Source organism: Tenrec ecaudatus, chromosome 8 (assembly GCF_050624435.1).
Source record: "Tenrec ecaudatus isolate mTenEca1 chromosome 8, mTenEca1.hap1, whole genome shotgun sequence".
Taxonomy (NCBI): domain Eukaryota; kingdom Metazoa; phylum Chordata; class Mammalia; order Afrosoricida; family Tenrecidae; genus Tenrec; species Tenrec ecaudatus.
Window position 1 is genome coordinate 37,480,948 of NC_134537.1, and position 8,870 is coordinate 37,489,817.

An 8,870-nucleotide genomic window follows, 5' to 3' on the forward strand; every position below is an offset into this window, starting at 1 on the left:
GGGGGAGGCAAAGGGAGAGGAAGAAACAAGGGGGTCTGGAAATGGGCCGGAGATGAAGGAGAATGGAGAGGGTCTAATAGAAAGGGGGAAGGCGGGGGGGGGGGGTGGGGTGGGTGGGGGGTGGGGGGGCGGAGGGGAGGAAGACATAGTAGTAGTTTGTCTGGGCTCTTACAGAGACACGCTTTAAATAATTGCAAGGCTTCCCCATTGACTCAAAAGAGCACCCGCTCTATGATTAATTTTTTAAAGAGCAGGCCGATTTTAATCATGGCAAACACAATGATCGCAGTTATTATGACTTGAGTGACTAAAAGCAGAAAATAAAGACCCCAAAATAGGCTCTGGTCCTCGCGTTCGCTCCTGGCCACCGGCTGGACCCATGCCCAGGGCTCCGAGCGGTTGGGCCCCCAGGCCCGGAGGGCGGCGGCCTGGGAGCGGGCTTCCAGGGAGAGCTCCATGGGCGGGTGGGGGGACGGCCCCCGGGGGCCCGGGCAGCCCGCGTCGCGCTCCAGCAGGGCCCCGAGGGGCAGGCCAGCGAGGCGGCCGGGGCCGCGGCACCGCGGGGGCTCGGCGGCCGGGCGCAGGAGGTGCGCGCGCCCCCGCAGCCAGCCCAGGAAGGGCTGCAGGCTGCAGTCGCAGCGCCAGGGGTTGTGCCCCAGCCAGAGCTCGGCGAGCCGGGGCAGGGCCTCGAACACGTCGCCGGGCAGGGTCTGCAGCTCGTTGTGGTCGAGCTGCACGCTCTCCAGGCTGCTGAGGTCGCGGAGGAGCGCGCCGGGCAGGCTCCGCAGCCCGTTGTGGCGCAGCGCCAGCCGCCGCAGCCCGGCCAGACCCTGGAAGGCGCCCTCGGGCAGCGCGCTCAGGCGCGGGCTCAGGCTCACGTCCAAGGCCTGCAGGCCGCTCAGGTTGCGGAAGACGGCGTCGGGCAGGGTGCGCAGCTGGGTGCGGTTGAGCCACATCTCCCGCAGGCCGGGCAGCTCCCCGAAGAGCACCGGGGGGAGCTCTTCCAGCGGGTTCTCAAAGAGGGTCAGGCGAGTGACATTGTGCACGTGGAGAAAGAGGGCGCGGGGCAGAAGCACCAGGCGGTTTGCGGACAAGGTCAAAGCGCGCAGGTGGCCGAGCCGGTCGAAAGCCCCGGGGGCGATGGAGTGGATGCGATTCGAATGGAGCTGCAGATCCCGCAGGGCGCCCAGGCGGTCCAGCAGCCCGGCATCCAGGGCCGTGAGCTGGTTCGAAGACAGCAGAAGTTTCTCAAGCCGAACCTGTGACCCCAGCAGCCCCTTGGGCAGGTGGGTCAAATTGTTTCCAGACAAATCCAACACTTTCAGGTGGCCCAGGTGCTGGAAGAGATTAGCGGGGAGGAAAGCGAGTTGATTCCGGTTCAGGAATAGCTTCTGCAGGTTACCCAGCTTCTGAAACATGTCTGGGTCAACGCTGCTGAGCGCATTGTGGTCCAAAAGCAGCTGTTCCAGCAGCACCATCTGATCCAACAGCGCGCTCGGGAGATGAGTGATTTTGTTGCGTGACAACCTCAGGGTTTTGAGTTTGATCAGGTCATTGAAGGTGCCAGGGGCAATGGCCAAAATGTGGCTGTCGGAGAGAATCAGGCGCTGCAGGACCATCATGCCGGTGAAACTGTGATTCTGCAAGACGCCACGGTCCATGCGGTAGAGTAGAATGTGCGTGAGGTTGGTGGGCAGGCCGAGCGCCGAGATGTTGGCCACGCTGCCCCTGGAGCAGTGCACAGCGTCCCGGAAGGCACACTTGCAGGTCGGTGGGCAGGGGAAGAGCTGGGCCCGCAGGAGTCCGAGCGCCGCGCACAGTAGGGCCGTCCTCAGCATGTCTGAAAATACAGTCGACAGGGCGTTGAACCACGTGTTTGCCCCCATGACCCTTACTGTTTCGCAGAAGCACAACCCCCTGACCAGAAGAAGGCTCACTGGCTTTGCTACCCAACTACAGCTAAGGAGTCCCTCATTTTATGCTTGTGCCCATCTCCCAGGGTGCAGTAAGGCACTTCATCCCACAGTCTGAGAGCTCATCCTTGAAATGACCTTCAATCCGTGTGTTCATTCGAAAGGCCAACAGGTTTAAACAGAGTTCAAGGCTTGCCGTGAAGAGAGCTAATGAAATTAGTCATTCTCACATTCAAGCTCACCAAAACAACAAAAACAAGCACTCACTGTCATCCAGTGAACCCCTGTGAGTTTCTGAGACTAACGCTTTATTCTTGTCAAGAGTAGAAAGCCTGTCTGGGGGTGGGGGGTGCGTCTAGCAGCTAGCAGTATCACGCCGGGGTGCCTTTTCCAAGCTCACGGACATCCAGAACGGTGGTCATTGTAAAAGTAGCTTGCAGCAGGCCACAGCCTACCTGGGTGTCTACAGCCATGGCATGGAAGGAGAGTCGCAGAGCTGGTGGAATGATAGGTACCACCACCACCCGATTCTTTGGGTCACAATAATGCCACTTCTAATACCAACTGACTCAGCAAAAACACCGAACAAGCAAAAACAGTGAATGCCCGCAGTGGCCAGCCCCACCGAGAAAAGCAGGTAATACTACTTGTCACTTAGGCGACCCCTGGTTCTCAGAACCTTTCTATTGAAAACTCACTGCCATTGAGTCCATTATGGCTCATAGCGACCCTCGTAGTAGCCCGTGTGGATTCTATGACTTCACGGAATGCTTGCAATAACCCTCTTTGACTATTTTCTCCAATTCCCTGATGAGGAAACCAAGGCCCAGAAAGGTTAAGTAACATACCCAGGGTCACACAGCTAGACTCTGCGGGTAGTATTTCTGACTACACCATGACACACAGAGCTACCATTTCTAAGATGCCTCCTAAAAAGGAATACTGTGGCAAGGGCCTACCCACAAAATACGCAGTAATACCAGTCAACCAAGATCATGCTTCCCACCCAATGTCCCTTTGTATAAATTATCTCCCGCACTAATTTTGGTTCTAATGCACACACAGGCTCGCCTAGCTTCCAATTTCCTCTTCAAATACTGTAAAAGTTTGGCCTTACCTGACCCGGTGCTGCGCCCCATGCAACTGAAAGTCTTGGAGCTTGGCCTGTGATGTGGCACTTTGAGAAAGGAAGCGGGAGGTAGCCCTGCGTCCGGAGGATAAAGATTTCGTCAGAAGAAAATTCCTGGAAAGGACTGTCTCTGGGTGAGGCCCTATCCTGGTTTTTAATGATAAATATGAGTATTTCCAAACTGGTGAGGGGGTCTGAGATAGCCCGGGTCCTGCTGACCGAGACCAGCAGTGGGGAGAGGGTTTTTCCATAAATGGCGCAATGGGATGCTGGAAATGCTGAAGGCTGCCGCAGCCACCCTCCGAGCTGGGCCACGCTTCCTGTGGTCTTCCTGTTTATGGCACCTTGCCCCAATTCTCCACCGATTTCTTCTTTTCAGACTAATCATGCTAACGACACACTCGACCATGTCGGGTAATGTCATTGGTGGGCTGAAGGGTGTTTGCATGTTCACTTTGACAGGTCCAACTCCTTCCCAATGTGGCTGTGCCCCTGAGGATGACCCTGGCCCTCATGCCCTTGCCCACATTGGGTATTTGAAGAGGGTTTTTGTTTTTTATTTATTTATTTTTCTTCACTGGGAGGGGGAGAGAGGGGGAGGGAGAGGGAGAGAGGGAGAGGGAGAGAGAGAGGGGGAGAGGGAGGGAAAGGGAGGGAGAGGGAGAGGGGGAGAGGGGGAGAGAGGGAGAGAGCGGTTTTTGTTTTTTAATTTGATTTCTGACACACTGGTAATAAAATTACTATCTTAAGGTGGTCTGCTTCTGGTTTCCCCATTTAAGGATGAGTGTGAGCACCTCTTCATACAGGGTCGCTATGAGCCAGGATAGACTCAGTGGCAGTGCGTTTGGTCATATATTTGAAGGAACCCTGGTGGTACAGTGGTTGGGCACTTGCTAACTGTTGGTGGTTCGAACCCACCAGCTGCCCCTCGGGAGAAAGAGATGGCAGCTACCTTCTCGAAGGTGACCCTCTCAGATGCTGTACTAGGGTCGTTAGGACGTGAAATAAACACAGCTGCAACAGGTTTCACTTAAATTCACATATTTAAGAGCAGCTTGTGTTTCCACCTTCTGGGAAATTTGCCTTTTTCTCTTTTCTCTCATTAAAATATTTATGCCTATATATTTACAAAACAAAAAAAACTCCTATTTGTACGCATTCTTTTTATATTGTGGCTACTGACCTTTGGTCAGTTATTGAGGTTACAATCCCATCTCCCCCAGTGTGTGCTTTGTCATGTCACCTTTTCATGCTGTCCTTCGATGGACAGCAAGTTTTAAAATAGGCAGAACTATCGCTCATATATGATTGGTGCCTTTTCTGCCTATTAAAGGAATCGCCCCACCGCCAAACAGGAAAACACTCTCCGACATCACCTTACTGTGTTTTATTGTAGTCTGTTCTTGGCATTTAGAACCTTTCACCTAGGAATTGATTTCTGTACATGATGTATTAAGAGCCCAGTTTTACTTCTTTCCATTAGAACAACCAGCTGGCCTGGTCCCATTTATTAAAAAATACGTACAGTCCTTCTTCTTCACTGAGCTTAATGGCAGCATGGACCTCATTCAGCAGCTCACTAATGGGCGGCCCGTTCCTGGGCTCTGTGACAAACTCGGCACCACGGCCAATGATAAACCTTTCATCCTGAAGACCTGATTAGAGTCAGAGGTGTATTTATTGGGAAGAAAGTAGCATCGGGATACACAAGTGTGAAAAAAAACTTGGTGCAAAATTCCTGAAGGGAAGTTTAGTTTTATTAAATTTCAAATGCACATACCCTTTGCCCAGCAGTTCCGCTGCTGAAAACAGACGCTATGGACATGTTGATGTATGCACAAAACCATTACTCCAGTAGTATTGCTAACAACAGGAACAACTTAAAAGCCTCAATGACCAGCAGCAAGCCACTAGCTGCTCGAATTACGGCCTGCCCCTGCAATGGGATGCTCTGCAGAGGTGAAGAAAAAGGATGCAGAGTAGCAAGTGCTGGTGTAGCATTTTCTAAGATGGACTGAAGGGCTTAAGTCAAAGGCAGTGTATTATCTCAGATGGCTCTTCCAAATGTAGATTTACATGAGGACATAAATACACACACACACACACACACACACACAGATGGTGGCCGTGGAGGAAGCCAATCTAATAGACGGGGAGGCAGAAGCCGATACAAACAGATGCAAAAATCCTCAACAAAATACTAACAAACCAAATTCAGCAACAAATAAAAAAGATAAGGACTGTGATAGGTAGTTTTATTGTGCCAACCTGGCCAATAGGAATATGTGGGGCTAATCAGGTCACAGTTTGATTGGAGGGCAGAAAGATAAATGGCTCTGCAAGGCTCGCCCTCATCTCTCTTGCTCTCTGGTGGTCAGCCCAGTGTGCTGCTGCTTTAGCTAGTTCTCTGCCTCAACCTGCATGCTACACTACCTGTGGGCCAAGCCAACCTGTGGATCGTATTGCTAGAGCTTGAGGCTCCTTAGAGACCTGCTTCACCACGCTGCTGGTGTGTACATCACTTGAACTTGAGCCTGGTGGTTCCTGTCATCTTGCATTGCTTGAGTTTGGTATCCTGATTCACGAAGCTCCTAAGCTTACTGACTGTTGTTGACCCACCCTGCCGTTTGCTGCCTGCGACCCTGTCTGCCTTGCCGAGGAAGGAGTCTGCTGTCTGCTTCCTTGACCTTGGACCCAGCAGCCCACATGAGTTGAAGGACTTCCAGTAGATTAACAGTTCCACGAAAGTGAGTTGAACTGAGCCCTCTATATTGCTGTGTGGACTAATCAGCTGTTATATTCCTTCTTGCTGTATAAAACTCTCTTCATATATATATATATATATATATATATATAAGTGTCCTGGTTTTGTTTCCCTAGAGAACCCTGCCTAACACAAGGGCCAAGTGAGACTGATCCCAGGAATATAAGGGTGGCCAACACTAGAAAATCAATGTGACTAACAGAGTGAAGGAGGAACCCCATGATCATCTTGGGGCAGAAAGAGCATGTGGCAAAGTCAACATCTTCAAGGAACAGAAGGGAACTTAGTAATATCATAAAGGCCATACATAGAAAACTCACCGGTAACATCTGAAAGCTTTTCAACATGGTACTGAAGTTCTAGCTAGAGCAATTTAGAAAAGTAAGACAACTGGAAAGAAGTAAGATTATTCTGACTCACTGACGACGTGATCTTCTGTCTGCAATACCATAAGGAATCCACAAAGAGACATTAGAAGTTCGCGAAATTTCCAGATACAAAACCAATGCATAAAAAGTGTCTAGTGTATTTCTATACACTAGCAATGAACAATTCCATTTATATTACAGCAAAAAGAATCCTTGGTGATAACCATTGTCACTCAGTTTAACCAAGGAAGAGTAAGACTCGTAAGCTAAATGCGATAACATTCTGCTGGAAGAAATTAAAGAAGGCCCAAGTGATAGCTACATCATGTTGGGTGTAAGGCAGTATTATAAGATGACCAAACACAAATCAAGCTTACTATCACTTAGAACTGCCCCTGTGAGTTTCCTAAACTGTAACTCTTTACAGAAGTGAAAAGCCCCATCTTTCTTCAGATATGTGGCTGGTGGTTTTGAACTGCTGTGATCTTGCAGATCAAAATACTAGACCACCAGGCTCCTACAGGCAACACTACATTTGCACAAGCATGCAGTGAGGCAATGGAAAATACCTTGGTTTGAGTAAGGCACCCTGTCGTCCTCAAAGTAACACCCTTGCTTTCCAGCACTTTCAAGAGGCCTTGTGCAGATTAACACAATGCAAAATACTAGACCACCAGGCTCCTACAGGCAACACTACATTTGCACAAGCATGCGGTGAGGCAATGGAAAATACCGTGGTTTGAGTAAGGCACCCTGTCGTCCTCAAAGTAACACCCTTGCTTTCCAGCACTTTCAAGAGGCCTTGTGCAGATTTACACAATGTAACATCTTTTTTTTTTTTTAACAATTTATTGGGGCTCACACAATTCTTATCACAGTTCATACATATACATACATCAATTGTATAAAGCACATCTGTACAGTCTTTGCCCTAATCATTTTTTTTCTCCTCTTTTCTTTTTTTACATTTTATTAGGGACTCATACAACTCTTACCACAATCCATACATATACATACATCAATTGTATAAAGCACATCCATACATTCCCTGCCCCAATCATTCTCAAGGCATTTGCTCCCCACTTAAGCCCCTTGAATCAGGTCCTCTTTTTTTTCCCCCTCCCTCCCCATTCCCCCCTCCCTCATGTGCCCTTGATAATTTATACATCGTTATTTTGTCCTATCTTGCCCTATCCGGAGTCTCCCTTCCCCCCTTCTCTGCTGTCCCTCTCCCAGGGAAGAGGTCACATGTGGATCCTTGTAATCAGTTCCCCCTTTCAAACCCACTCACCCTCCACTCTCCCAGCATCGCCCCTCACACCCTTGGTCCTGAAGGTATCATCCACCCTGGATTCCCTGTACCTCCAGCCCTCACATGTACCAGTGTACAGCCTCTGTCCTATCCAGCCCTGCAAGGTAGAATTCGGATCATGGTAGTTGGGGGGAGGAAGCATCCAGGATCTGGGGGAAAGCTGTGTTCTTCATCGGTACTACCTCGCACCCTAATTAACCCATCTCCTCTCCTAAACCACAATGTAACATCTTGTTTGATCTCCTGACTGCTGCTTCCATGAGCACTGATTATGGATGAGAAGGCAAAATCCTTAACTTCAATCTTTTCTCCATTTATCACGATGCTACCTCTTGGTCCAGTTTTGAGGATTTGAATCTTCTCTACATTGAACTGTACTCTACACTGAAGGCTGCAATCCTTGATCTTCATCAGAAAATGCTTCAAGTCCTCCTCACTTACAGCAAGCAAGGCTGTCATTTACATAGTGCAGGTTGTTAATAAGCCTCCCTCCAATCCTGATGCCACATTCTTCATACAACCTACCTTCTCTGATGATTTTACTCAGCATACAGAATGAGGACTTAGAGTGAGAAGATACTTCTCTGACACACACCTTTCCTGATTTTCAGCTACACAGTAGGCCTGTTCTGTTTCACACTGCCTCTTGATCCATGTACAGGTTCTGCAAGAGCAGTTTTAAAAACACACTGCCATTGAGGCAATTCTAACTCAAAATGACCCTATGGGGCAGGGTAGAACTGCCTCTGCAGGTTTCTGAGATGGGAGTAGAAAGCTTGATCTTTCCCCGAGCGAGTGACTGGTAGTTTCAAAATGCTAACCTCCCAATTAACAGTCCAATACATAACTACTATGCCACAAGGGCTCCTCATGAGCACAATCGGGTGTTCTAGAATTCTCTCTCTTCTCAAAGCTATCCAATCTGTTCAGATCCATACACTGAATGCCTTTGCAGAGTCAATGAAACACAAACATCCTTTTGTGTTTCAGCTATGATCCATCTGATATCAGTAATGCTATCACTTCTTCCAGCCTGGACCACTGGCAGCTCCCTGTCAATGTATCATTACAGCCGTTACTATATGATTTTTACTTGCATGTGGTATTAATGCTATTGTTCCATAATTTGAGCATTCTATTGGGTCACCTTTGGAATGGCTACAAATATGGATATCGCTTTCAGTCAGTTGGTCAGATAGATGTCTTCCAAGTTTCTGGGTATAGATTAATAAGTGCTCCCAGGACTTGTCAACTTGCTGAATCATTTCAATTGGCATTCCATCAATTCCTGGAGTCTTTGGGCTAATGCTTTCAGTCTAATTTGGACTTCTTCCTTCGGTATCACGATTCTTTCTTATATGCTAGCTCCTGAAATGGATTACCC

At 49.0% G+C, this 8,870-nt stretch overlaps 1 protein-coding gene across 1 annotated transcript; it reads right to left on the reverse strand.

Moving 5' to 3' along the window:
- Nucleotides 1-212: 212 nt before the first annotated feature.
- GP5 (glycoprotein V platelet) lies at nt 213-1,841 on the reverse strand. The gene has a single exon (XM_075557154.1). The coding sequence runs from the start codon at nt 1,836-1,838 to the stop codon at nt 213-215; it is 1,626 nt and encodes a 541-aa protein (XP_075413269.1). The 5' UTR covers nt 1,839-1,841.
- Between the last annotated feature and the right edge of the window lie 7,029 nt (nt 1,842-8,870).

Bases quoted from the DNA above. Each gene is read 5' to 3' on its own strand.
- GP5 (XM_075557154.1), bottom strand. From the start codon at position 1,838: ATGCTGAGGACGGCCCTACTGTGCGCGGCGCTCGGACTCCTGCGGGCC.